We start from the raw sequence: 14,203 nt of genomic DNA, 5'->3' as shown, positions 1-14,203 counted from the left end.
ACCTGGCTAAACATTTTTTTTTTAAATTCGACTCACTTCAAATATTTAAAGGAATAACTGGAAAGCAAACGATATTTTCCTGAACTTCCAACATCTGTTTCTATGAAAAAAATTAGAACAAAAATCCAAAAAGTTAAATCTGAATAGGTATATGGTTCCCAAGCAATAGAAATCGATTCCAAAACTCAATTAATTATGTATTTTATATACTAAAGTCATAAATTGCCATTGATCTAACAATTTTTAGATAAGAAAAACATCTTAACTCTTGTGAGATGGTTAATTTAACTTAGTTTTTTTTTAATATTTCGAACCACTGTGTTCTTTAGGAGACCACGTGGCTTTTGCTCGGCAGACTGCAATGCAAATGCTGTTCGCACGCATACCAATGTACTTTCGATTCATGGTTCCCAAATAGCGATTTTTGCATTTTCAATGCTCGGATATGACTTTTAGTTAGTCGAATCACTTATGTTCACCAACTTATTTCGAAGTTTAAGTTGATAGAAACGGTCTTATCATACAACCCAATTAGTATGAAAACATTTGTTCCTAGTTTTAAATGAAGTTTTAGGTAAAACATCAGCCCAAAAATACCTTTTTAATGAACATGTATTTTTTCCAGCTTCCAACACTGGTGGTGTATTTCGATTGAAGTTGCATGCCAAGAAAAGGAACAAAATTAGTTTTAAATTTTTATTCAAAACCTAAATAAATATTCACTCTTTAGTCTTTCTAGTATTTTTTTATTTTTTGTCGAGTTTAACTGTAAGCATGAGTATTTATTGCATATTTTTCAAATGAATGTCCGCGTTTGAAATCGCATGTGAATTCAACAGTTGCACTAGAAAGGTGAGTTCATCTGATTTTCATACGATGATTTCCAATATAATTTCCTCGGATGCAGATCGAAAAAAAATAACTTCTTTATTAAAGTACAAACAATAAAAAAAAATCGGTATGCACAGATTTGAAACAAATTATTCCCTTTGCATTGAAAATATATTCAAAATTTTTTAAGCTCAATTTGGACCTGAAATACATGAAAAGAAATGTTGGCATGCCAAGAAAAGGACCATGCCAAAATAGGGCTCACTTACCATATTTTGAAATTTTTGTTAATTATGTTAGTTTTGAAAATTTGTTTAATTTATTTCTATATTGATTCTGTCAATTTAGCATATTTTGAAAACTTTTTCAGTTGTATGATATATTCATTTTATCTATCCAGTTTTTCCAATTTTGTAAATGTTATCATTTATGTCAAGCCATTCAAAATTCCTCAATTTTGGTAAATTTTTGCCATATTTGCGAAATTTCTCAGGTTTGTTAAAACTTGATAAATGTTGTGTATTTTGAAATTTTTATCAATTTTGTCAATTATGTAAATTTGGTCCACTTTGTAATTTAAGAAAATTTAAATGATTATGTCATTTTTGTTGTAATTGACTATTTTGACATTTTTGTCAATTATGTAGATTTTGTAAATCGTTTAGCGCTGGATTGCATCTGAATTTTTGGATTTTAATCAGAATTCTGAAACTCACTATTGGACCCGATTTTTTTTTAAATAAAGTTTAAAATCAGAAATACTTTAAAGTCCAGGGAATTCAACATCTTGAAATTAACGCGTCTGTACAAAAAAATCACTTTAAACTTTAAAACAGTTGATACAATTGAATTGGGTGAAACTTTTTGTTGATGCTTTTTCGTTGGAACGCGAAATTACGCCAATTTAAAATAAGATTTTTATTTATCCGGGTAGGGCCAATAGATAGCGTCGATTTTTAAAATAGGATTTGATTAGATGTTCTGAAATTTCAAAAACGTTTTTTTTTTCGACATAACTGATAGGTTCGTCCTTATGAAATGTTACGCTAGGTTTGTTTACATTTGGCGCGTTCGCCCTTCTTCAAACTTACTACAAAATTATCTCACATATTCCCGCTTGCTTCGTAGTATCGAAGCCAGTCATCGCTGCAAAAAAAATGCGGTGTTGAACCCTACACCCATCGATTGAATATGGTAAGTTCGGGGTTGTACACCTATATGAATATCCATATTAACATTATATGGTTTGGAGCTTCGGCTCCAAAATTTTTGAAACCGGTTCAGAATGAAACTGAAATACCTGCTATAATCTAATTAACTTTTCCAACTCCTTCCTCCCGCTCGTTTTGTCGTCATCAAGACATTATGAGTGGGAGTGGAGGCTCTTTTTTTACCACTATACACAGCGAGCGCGCCCATCGTGTATATGACGTCATGTATAATTTGATGTCATATATACGATAATCTTGATTTTAGTGATTGCTGGTTGTGGCTAGCAAGCCAAATTGACACGTTTTTTGGAGTGATGATTTGATGATAATTACTATGAAAATTTATTTCTCAAACTATTTTGTTTTTTTTTTCTTTTATTCATTGAAGAAGGAAAAAAATCAAATTTTTTAAGACCAAAATCATTTTTTTGTACTTCCCAGTTTCGCAAAAACGTGTGGACAAAGTTTACAAAAAATCACACCAATACACACAAATACACTGACATCGTCTGAACTCGTCGAGCTGATTCGATAGGTACCTATAAAGGTATATCTAAGACCCATAATTAATGATCTCCCAAATCGACCGATAACTATACCTTTCTGAAGAAAGCAAAAATAGCTAGAAAACTACACACTTTAAGCTTTCTTTGTACAGATTTTCAAGCAAAAATGCTCAATGAATGATGAGAACATTTGCTAAGTGATGCAATTTTATATGGGACACCCTTCAGTATCTAACTTAGTAAAGTATGAAAAATTTCACACAGATATGACCTTGTTATGAAAAGCTCAATAGAATTTTTATGGAATAAAGTTGACAGCAGCAACAAAAACTGTTGAACTTTTAAACAATAATTTGAATAATGCGCAATTCGATACAGTTACACTAAACTTACCGTACTGAATTTCAACTCGAGCGGTGTTGAGTCGCTTCTGGAGACTTTCCTCGGTTTCGGTCTTACGTCCCCGCAGCCTGCGTTCCAATTCCTCAATCGACGGTGGGTTGATGAACACCAGCAAAGGATTTAGCCGTTCCGAATTGCGCACCTGTTTGACACCCTCGATTTCGATATCCAACACGCAAACCTTTCCCTGGTGTTGCACATTTTCGACTGCTTTTTTGCTGGAATAAAAAAAAAAACAAGTTTTAATTGGAAAATTACACCTTTGGTTCCGGTCGAGCTTACCTGGTGCCATACATATTGCCGCTGAAAACAGCCGTCTCAATGAATTCTCCATTCTCGATGGCGGACTGCATTTCCTCAACGGAAACGAAATGATAGTGAATACCATTTTCTTCTCCGGGACGCGGCTTCCGGGTAGTGTGAGACACACTGAAGCCGAACGTTTCCGGAAATTCCTTGAACAGCTTCTTCAGCAGAGTGCTTTTTCCGGATCCGGAAGGGCCACAGATGACCAGGGGGCGAGGACCTTGCTTGACCATACCGGCGGCTTGGCTGAATGCTTTTTACGTCAGCAGAATGGGTTGGAAATTAGCAAAGTTTTATTACTCGGGAACAAAGAAATTCCAAGAACGTCTTTTCCTTAGCAGCGCTACTTGAGAAATGTGCCAGGCCATGCTGTATATTCATGCACTAACTCTAACTAGAATAGAACGCGATACGAAATGACCGACTCCCACACTACCGGAGGAATCTTGTTAGCGAACAAATGGACACTCGAGAAGCACTTTACTAGACACGCAACCAAATTGTCCCTTTTCAATCGATCACACGTCAATCAGACATTCAAGTTTATTCAATTCGTGCTCACCTTTTCTTTAATTGCTCGTTGAAAAACTTAAGGAAATAAAGATGATGACTAATCTATTTTCACACCAAGTTTAATTGCAATAATAATTACAGTAAAACTATTCTAATAACCAGGCCAAAGTACGGCCTCAAAAATATCTTCCACCGAAAAACACAAATGTATGACGAATGTAAAATTCCTCACTAGAACGAGAACGTCGTAATTGCCCAAGATGGGTAAAAAAAGATGTAGAGGAAAAACTTAATCACGTTGTCAACCTCTTCAAGGGCAAATCTGGTAGGGTTCCGGCTCTCTCAGGGACCGGCTACAATGAGTGCTTCCGAATAACTGAGGCCTGGGTGCTTTGCAAATTGTGGCGAAACCAGTTCACATTTTCCGAAGCCGAGCCAAAAGGATGAGTTTGCGCAGAGTTAAGGACGTTCATGGCGCAACTCGCCGCAAGTTAGACAAGGGATTTTTTGACGGGTTAAACCGGGTTTAGTTCGTTTGAATTCCGATAGGTTGCTGGAATATTGAATAAGCTTAAGAGAAAAGCTTGGACGACTCTTTGATAACATCATCAAAGAATCACATCAATATAGGCATTTACCATGTAATACTAAAGGGTGAAACGGTTAAAATTTGGTCAAGGGAAAACGCGTGTAAATCGGCTAAATCGTTTATTCAAAAAATCAAATTAAATTTCTATTTCAAGTATAATTAGAATAAAATTCAGGAAAAATATTCAGTTAGGCTTCCGCTTTTCCAAATCTGAATTGCTCTTATTTAATTTTTGGCATTTCGGCGAGTTGTGAAAATTCAAGGTAGAATATTTAGAAAGAACATGAAAGTATCTTCCATCTGTACCGTTGAGCCGTCAACACGTACGCCGGAGCATCGTATCGTTGCTGTGTACCTGCAGGAACATTTTACATTATTTATTTTTTCCTTACCTGTATTTCAACCAGCACTTTTCAGTGCTAAAATTATTTTCATTTTCTTTTATTCTTATTTTCTCTTTTCTTTCCAGCATGGGGAAGTCTTCGGCCGGCTCAAGGGCCGGAAGAAAACGGATTGCTGAACCTAATCCAGGGCCATCTGCCAAAAAAGTTGAAATTTCCAATTCATTCGATGTCCTTCATAACATCGGTGATGAGGAAATATTCATATTTAATTCTGATAAGAGTACTAAGAAACCTTCTTCTTCTTCTTATACTCTTAAAAACGAAAAGATTCCACCAATAACGGTCACGATTCCTGACTTCAATGCCTTTCGAAAAGAAATCGTCACTTCCGTCAAGGATGTGAAGATTTCTTTTCAGATCGGTCGAAGGGGAACTGCTCGTATATTGGCGGAATCTTTTAATGATTTTCAAAAGGTTTTAAATTATTTGAATAATAAAAAACACCAATTTTTTACGTACGACACTAGAAGTGATCGTCCATTTAAAGTTGTACTTCGTGGTCTCACTGGCGATCAGACACCGGATGAGATCACAGCTGAATTAAATTCTTTGTTAGGTTTTTCTCCAATTCAAGTAATTCAAATGAGGAAAAGAACCAACACGAATAATATCAGTAGTGTTGGTTTTGCTCCTGAACTTTATTTGATCCATTTTAAAAAGGATCAGGTTAATAATTTGCAAATTCTTGAAAAGGCTCGTCTTATGTTTCATTGTCGAGTCAAATTCGAACCTTTTCGTAAATCTTCTACCAATTTTCTTCAAAATATTACGCAATGTCGTCGTTGTCAAGCTTTTTGTCATGGCACTAAAAATTGTAGAATGAATGCCAGATGCATGTTTTGCGGCTCATTCGATCATGAAAAATCTAAATGCCTTTTTGGTGGTGATAAGCCAAAAACAGAATTTTTTAAGTGTGCAAATTGCGCAGGTAATCATTCCTCGAATTCGCTAGACTGTCCCATCAGGGCAAAAATTATTGCTTCTAGGAAAAATCCCAAAGTTTCCAGAAAAGTTTCTTCTCCTCCTTCCTCTTTTTCGTCTTCACACGTCGGGCCGGCAAACAACCTGCCTGTTCGCATTCAGCCTCGGTCTACATTGGAATCACGGCTGGGTAATACCCGAAGTGATTTTAATGTTACCTGGGCTGATTCTGCGCCACAGACTCGTTGTTTATCGTTCTCAGAGGTGGTTGAAAATGGGTTGCCCTCTTCAGGTTTAACTAATAAAAATGGGAAAAAACCAAGTCTCAACGTTCATGCGAAGGCTTGGGAAAATCCCCGAAATTCAAATACTTTTTCTTCTCCTTCCTCTTCTGATTCTAACAATTTTGTTGATTTGGGTGAGATTACTGAGGAAAAATTAAAATTTTTGCATCAAAATTTAATGGAAATGATGCAACTTATGTTGAAAGCAAATTCAATGTTTGAAGCTTTCCAAACTTCTTTTAATTATGCTAACAAAATTATTATGACTTTACGATTCCCTCATGGATCCAAATAGATGTTTAAATATTATGAATTGGAACGCTAGATCTTTGCTGGCTAACCAAGACGAGTTCTTTTTATTTTTGAAAACTCAAAACATACATATTGCTGCCATCACTGAAACTTTTTTAAAGCCTGACAATAACTTGAAAAGCAATGCTTTCTTTAAAATTTTACGAAATGATCGACTTGATCGACAAGGTGGGGGTGTAGCTATTGTCATCAATAGTCGTCTCAAATTTAGACTTCTTCCTTCTTTCAATACAAAAGTCTTAGAAACAATTGGAATTGAATTAGAAACTTCTATGGGGAAAATTATAATTGTTGCCGCATATTTGCCTTTTCAATGTAGCGGTGAACAGAAAAATTTTTTGAAGGGAGATTTACAAAAACTCACCAGAAATAAATCTAAATTTTTTATTATTGGTGACTTTAATGCAAAACACCGATCTTGGAATAATATTTCATCAAATTCAAATGGGAATATTTTGTTTAATGACTGCTCTGCAGGTTATTATACTGTTGAATATCCTAATGGGCATTAGACTGAGTCGATTTGGGGTCATTTTTGAATTTCCCAAACCCTGGGGTCTTAAAAGCTTCGTCTTGGTCTAAAACTCATCCATGATTTTTTGCAGAATTTTTAAGTAACGTTTACATGAGTAAATTTGAACTTTTAGGTTTGTATGGGAAAATTGAATATTTTGTACTGAAAAATCAACATCGTTTTTGTTTCGTCTGTGGAACCGAGCCAGCTGATGGTTTTTGTGCCAATTTATAAAATTCCAAAGGGAAATTTTCCGCTGAACAACTTTGTCGAAGACCATAACTCCGTATCTTATTAGGCAAAAAAGTTATTAACAGTTTAATAGGGGTATGTCTTTTCGCATTGATTAACAGTAAATTCAATTGTCATCACTGCTTGAGCCTCGCGAAGTATGGTATGAAAAGTAGTCATGCAATACCTCGATAGGCACCCTGCAGTGATGTCAATTGAATTTACTGTTTATCAATGCGAAAAGACATACCCCTATTAAACTGCTAATAACTTTTTTGCCTAATAAGATACGGAGTTATGGTCTTCGACAAAGTTGTTCAGCGGAAAATTTCCCTTTGGAATTTTATAAATTGGCACAAAAACCATCAGCTGGCTCGGTTCCACAGACGAAACAAAAACGATGTTGATTTTTCAGTACAAAATATTCAATTTTCCCATACAAACCTAAAAGTTCAAATTTACTCATGTAAACGTTACTTAAAAATTCTGCAAAAAATCATGGATGAGTTTTGGACCAAGACGAAGCTTTTAAGATCCCAGGGTTTGGGAAATTCGAAAATGACCCCAAATCGACTCAGTCTAATGGGCATACTTGTTTTTCTTCAATTAGAAATCCCTCCACAATTGATTTGGTTCTAACGGATTTAGGCGAGCATTGTAGTCAATTAGTTACTCATGCGGACCTCGATTCAGACCACCTTCCAGTAACATTTTCTTTATCCCAAAGTCCCATTGAAAACCCTTTAAAATCAACTTTTAATTTTCAAAAGGCTAACTGGGAGCGATATATGAATTTTATTGAACGTAATTTAGATGTAAACGTTCCACTGAATTCAATAGAAGATATTGATTTGGCTGTAGAAAATTTGACAACTGCAATAGTCAATGCTAGAGCCGCTTCAATACCTAAAGTTAAACATAAATTTAATCAACCTTTAATTGATGATGATCTTCAGTTTTTGATACGACTGAAAAACATTCGTCGACGCCAATATCAACGTACTAGAGATCCTTATTTGAAATTAATTTATTGCGACCTTCAAAAAGAGATCAAACGTCGTTTAAATTTCATTCGTAATGAAAATTTTGCTAAAGCAGTAGAGGACATAAAACCCTACTCAAAGCCATTTTGGAAATTAACTAAAATTTTGAAAAAGCCCCAGAAGCCAATTCCTACTTTGAAAGATGGGGATAAACTACTTTTAACTAATTCAGAAAAGGCTCAAAAATTAGCCCAACAATTTGAGTCTGCTCATGATTTTAATTTAAACGTTGTAAGTCCAATTGATGCTCAAATTTCCCTAGAATTTGATGATATTCTTTCTAAGCAAAATGTGTTTGAAAGTTCTTGTGAGACAAATATTGATGAACTTAAATTGATTTTCAAAAAATTTAAAAATATGAAAGCTCCAGGGGAAGATGGGATTTTCTATATTCTTCTTAAAAAGTTGCCTGAAAGCACTTTAAATTTTTTAGTTAAAATTTTCAACAAATGTTTTCACTTGGCCTATTTTCCCAATAAATGGAAAAATGCCAAAGTAACTCCAATTTTGAAACCTGGAAAAAGTGCTTCAGAGCCTTCAAGTTATCGACCAATTAGTTTGCTTCCATCTTTAAGTAAACTATTTGAGAGAGTTATTTTGAATAGAATGATGATTCACATTAATCAGAATTCCATTTTCCCTGATGAACAATTTGGTTTTCGTCATGGACATTCTACTACACATCAACTTTTGAGTGTAACTAATATAATTAACGCTAGCAAATCTGAAGGTTATTCAACTGGTGTTGCTCTTCTTGATATTGAAAAAGCTTTTGACAGTGTTTGGCACAAAGGTTTAGTAGCTAAATTAGCTCGATTTGATTTTCCTGTATATCTCACCAAAATTATTCAAAATTATTTGACTAGCCGAACCTTACAAGTAAGCTATCAAAATTCATGCTCTGAAAGGACACCCATTAGAGCTGGTGTCCCTCAAGGCAGTATACTTGGGCCAATTTTATACAATATTTTTACTTCTGATCTTCCTGATGTACCAGAAGGAAAAGGTAGAAGATTATTTGCTGACGATACTTTGCTTTCAGCCAAAGGTCGAAATTTACGGGTGGTACGCAGTAGATTGCAACAAAATTTAAATTCCTTTTTAAATTACTTGAAAATGTGGAAAATTTCTCCTAACGCTTCCAAAACTCAACTAATTTTATTTCCCCATAAGCCAAGAGCAAATTTTTTAAAACCTAATGAAAATCATTCCATAACTTTCAATGGGGTTTCTTTAGAATGGTCTGATCACGTGAAGTACTTGGGACTTACACTTGATCGGAATCTTACTTTTAAAAATCACATTGAAGATATTCAATCTAAATGTAATAAATACACTAAATCTCTTTATTCTCTCATCAACAGGAAATCCCGGTTGTGTCTGCGAAATAAGATGCTCATCTACAAACAAGTTTTTCGACCAGCGATCATGTATGCAGTTCCGATTTGGTCTAGCTGCTGCGCGACGAGGAAGAAAGTCATCCAGAGGATTCAGAACAAAGTTCTGAAAATGATTTTGCGGCTTCCACCTTGGTACAGCACCGAAGATCTTCATCGGATTGCAGGCATTGAATCTATCGAAGAGATGGCCAACAAAATCATCTCCAACTTCAGAGGCAAATCGATGCAGTCTTCCATCGCAGAGATTCGTTCTCTTTATGTTTAGTTTAATTTTAAGATAGTGTTTAGTTTTAAGTATAAAATATTTTTGCTATTACAGGATGTTCTCCTACATTAAAAACTTGATTGCGCTCAGCAAATTTAAATCTTATAAATAAATTTTTATAATCTAGTTACTTATAGGGCTATGAACAGTTCATTATTGAGCTGAACACCTAGTTTAATGCAATAATGTAATATAAGTGTAATCATGATTTGATACAAATAAAGACATATTTAAAAAAAAAAAAAATGAAAGTATTATAGGTGGAAAGATCAAAGCTAGAGCGCTTTGGGTAGAAGAAATTGAATAGTTGGTGAAAATGTGAGCAGGGCTTTTGTTGTGTGAACAGCTTTTTAACTACTTGCGTGATTCTTTGCCGCGCGCCGTTTCAATGTTGATAGGAAGCGATGAAGAAACCCATCGCATTCCTACCCACATTGAAACACGGACGGGTCGAACACATGTGAGATTGTGTCCGACCGGGCAAAAAATCACCCAAGCAGCGCTCACATGTGCTGTTCTATTGCTAAGCCAATTCTATCGATGCGTGCTACTTTTTTAGGTACATCGGATGGTTGCTACTTTTGTTTTCGCATATTATCCATCCGATGCCTTACTTTTTTGCCAAATGCATCGTGGTGAATTGTGTTGTAATTTTTGTTATCCCATTTCCCCCCTTCTTTAGCCAAGTGATTCTGTTATCTTATTTTAATCGCCGCTGGGATATATTCTTATTTAATTTTTGGCATTTCGGCGAGTTGTGAAAATTCAAGGTAGAATATTTAGAAAGAACATGAAAGTATTATAGGTGGAAAGATCAAAGCTAGAGCGCTTTGGGTAGAAGAAATTGAATAGTTGGTGAAAATGTGAGCAGGGCTTTTGTTGTGTGAACAGCTTTTTAACTACTTGCGTGATTCTTTGCCGCGCGCCGTTTCAATGTTGATAGGAAGCGATGAAGAAACCCATCGCATTCCTACCCACATTGAAACACGGACGGGTCGAACACATGTGAGATTGTGTCCGACCGGGCAAAAAATCACCCAAGCAGCGCTCACATGTGCTGTTCTATTGCTAAGCCAATTCTATCGATGCGTGCTACTTTTTTAGGTACATCGGATGGTTGCTACTTTTGTTTTCGCATATTATCCATCCGATGCCTTACTTTTTTGCCAAATGCATCGTGGTGAATTGTGTTGTAATTTAAAAAAAAAAAAAAAAAAAAAAAAAAAAAAAAAAAAAAAAAAAAAAAAAAAAAAAAAAAAAAAAAAAAAAAAAAAAAATTAAATAAGAATATATCCCAGCGGCGATTAAAATAAGATAACAGAATCACTTGGCTAAAGAAGGGGGGAAATGGGATAACAAAAATTACAACACAATTCACCACGATGCATTTGGCAAAAAAGTAAGGCATCGGATGGATAATATGCGAAAACAAAAGTAGCAACCATCCGATGTACCTAAAAAAGTAGCACGCATCGATAGAATTGGCTTAGCAATAGAACAGCACATGTGAGCGCTGCTTGGGTGATTTTTTGCCCGGTCGGACACAATCTCACATGTGTTCGACCCGTCCGTGTTTCAATGTGGGTAGGAATGCGATGGGTTTCTTCATCGCTTCCTATCAACATTGAAACGGCGCGCGGCAAAGAATCACGCAAGTAGTTAAAAAGCTGTTCACACAACAAAAGCCCTGCTCACATTTTCACCAACTATTCAATTTCTTCTACCCAAAGCGCTCTAGCTTTGATCTTTCCACCTATAATACTTTCATGTTCTTTCTAAATATTCTACCTTGAATTTTCACAACTCGCCGAAATGCCAAAAATTAAATAAGAATATATCCCAGCGGCGATTAAAATAAGATAACAAATCTGAATTGCCGGGACTTACGCTTAACTCCTGCCATCAGATTTTGTACAGCCACCTTGTCCACCTTCTTCGCAACAGAAAGCCAGTTTCCCTTGAACTGCTGCTCGTCCTTAGCAGTTTTTTTGTCTTCTTTAGGTTCCGCTTGACAACAGCCCAGTATTTCTCAATTGGGCGGAACTCTGGCGTGTTGGGAGGGTTCTTGGCCTTGGGAACCACCTGCACCTTGTTGGCGGCGTACCACTCCATGGCCTTTTTACCGTAATGGCAAGATGCCAAATCTGGCCTAAACAGTACGGAACAACCGTGTTTCTTCAGGAAAAGCAGCAGACGTTTATTCAAACACTCTTTCACGTAAATTTCTTGGTTGACAGTCCCGGAAGCTATGAAAATTCTGCTTTTCAAGCCACAGGTACAGATGGCTTGCCAAACCAGATATTTCTACGCGAACTTTGACAGTTTCATGTGCTTGAAAATATCTGATACCTTTCCCCTTCCTTTTGCCGTATAAAACTCCTGTCCCGGAAGCTGCTTGTAGTCGGCTTTGACGTAGGTTTCGTCGTTCATTACCACGCAGTCAAACTTCGTCAGCATCGTCGTGTACAGCCTCCGGGATCGTGCTTTGGCCGTCGTATTTTTTGGAGTCACTACCTTCTTGTAAGTCGATAGTCTGGCTAGTTTTTTGACAGGTTGTTTTTTTTTGGGATTTTAAACCAATTGGTTTATTCATCCCCATTCCCCGAACACTATAATTACATTTGTAACGGTTGATATGGCAACTTTTAGCGATTTTGCCAGCATTGCCTGCGAGTAGCTCGGATTTTCGCGATGCGCGAGCAAAATTTTGATACGCTGCTCTTCTTCCTTGGACGGCATTTTGACAACTGAAGAGTGAATTCCAAAATCAAAAGGTTTTTTAAATGCAAAATTGAAAGAAATACGTCAAGTTGATATTGACCAAATTTTGACCGTATCACATTTATACTGAGTAATTGGGGGTCATTATTGAAAAACTGAATATTTTGCTTATAGTTTTTGTGTAAATTTATAAATTCTCCTAAAGAGATTTTCCACTGAACAACTTTGTCGAAGACCATAATTTTGTATCTTATTAGGCAGAAAACTTATCAGCTGTTTAACAGGGGTATGTCTATTAGCATTGATAAACAATAAACAACGATCTTCAGAATCCAAGGATTCTAGTTAATGGTATTTAATTTGTCTTACATACTTTTTATATTTTATAGCATGTATTTTTAAAGACAAAGAAAGAACATCAAAAACCTCATTTTTTTTGGAATATCCACAATTAGTTTTGGCTTCTAAACTTTATTTCAAATAAACCAAAAAATATACAATTGCAATGCACTTTTATATAACTGTTTTTTCTATGCCATTTACGCAGTTCGAAAATCACATAGAAGTAAAAATTATCGTTCAACTAAAGAAATTACCTCTACATTATGATATCAAGTTCAAAATACAGGGCGGCCACAACATTTTCATTTTGAAATTCCCGGTTTTCCCGGTCATTAATTCAAGGTTTTATTGTCAAATTTCGTAGGATTATAGCAAAATTTTCAACATATTTCATTGATTTGGTTGTTTCATAGCACACATTGGACACTAAGACTTACACTAAGACTTGCAATCATGCAACTACTTCGTCTCAATAAACTCAGTTAAAATATTGTTTTTAGACGTTTAACATTCAGTAATAAATGCATCTTCAATTGTAATATAAATTTTTACTAAAAATTTATCACACTGATCCACAGAGGATTTTTTATAACTGACCCATGTTTTTCAAAATAAGGGGTAATTATGAGAACTTGTTTTGAGGCATTGTTTGATTATTTAAACTTATCTTTAATGTTGAAAAAGTTTCTCGGCGATTTCAGTCTCAAAAAATCATAAAACGATGTTTATTTACTACATCCGACGTTTCGGCATGTTTATTTTGCCTTTATCAAGGAATCTGGCGAGTTGGAAAATGTTTTCAAAAATTTTTAAATTAATTATTGTATCAGCTAATCTTATTCCTTACTTCTATCTGTTTTGATGTTAGGAGGACAATACAAAATAAATATTATATAATTAAATGTTGAGGACAATGCAGATCAAAAGAGTAAAAAATGATATAATATAAAGCTATGTGTATGTTAAAAACTTTTTATTCTACTTACAGTAATTTTTCGTTTTAATTGTCCAGAATGTTTATCGAATCTATGAAACTGTCCTGAAGAAAAAGTCGTTTCGTTGTCTGTGGTGTGAAAACATAGAATATTGTATGAGCTTTTAAGTTGCGTGCAAGCTTCTATGGAATATTTCTACTTACTGGCTGAGCGTATGGAAATCTATTGCAACCTAATGAGGTTTTCGTTTGGTGATACTTAAAAAAAAAAACTTTTCGAAATGTTATTAAGAAATGAGAACTTTTTGGTTTTCCTGTTCGTTCTTTCGTTAACCACTATCGATTGTTGTTGATTGTTGTGTATGAGATGTGTTTTTTTCGTGTATGAGTGTGAGGGTGTTTATTTTGCATGGAGTTGAAAATACCGGCGTAAATGATACTTAGCCCTTCCGTATCAGTCTTTTTGTTGACAGT

The 14,203-nt window shown here is 35.3% G+C and overlaps 1 protein-coding gene across 7 annotated transcripts in view; it reads right to left on the bottom strand.

Annotated features, from left to right (window-relative positions):
• LOC129745858 (uncharacterized) overlaps positions 1-14,203 on the bottom strand; it is a 43,315-nt gene that overhangs the window by 14,096 nt on the left and 15,016 nt on the right. For 5 of the 7 annotated variants that reach the window (XM_055739221.1, XM_055739220.1, XM_055739222.1 and 2 more), the window contains 2 exons: positions 3,233-3,509; positions 2,942-3,168 (listed from right to left, as the gene is read on the bottom strand). In XM_055739221.1, coding sequence (XP_055595196.1) covers positions 2,942-3,168; positions 3,233-3,509 — 504 coding nt within the window. Of the gene's footprint in view, positions 1-2,941; positions 3,169-3,232; positions 3,510-3,818; positions 4,246-14,203 lie in introns of those variants that run through there. The other 2 variants (XM_055739226.1, XM_055739225.1) reach the window with 2 other exon arrangements.

This window comes from Uranotaenia lowii, chromosome 2 (assembly GCF_029784155.1).
Source record: "Uranotaenia lowii strain MFRU-FL chromosome 2, ASM2978415v1, whole genome shotgun sequence".
Classification (NCBI taxonomy): domain Eukaryota; kingdom Metazoa; phylum Arthropoda; class Insecta; order Diptera; family Culicidae; genus Uranotaenia; species Uranotaenia lowii.
The sequence above is the reverse complement of the archived record's forward strand: the minus strand, read 5'-3'. Positions and strand labels throughout refer to the sequence as shown.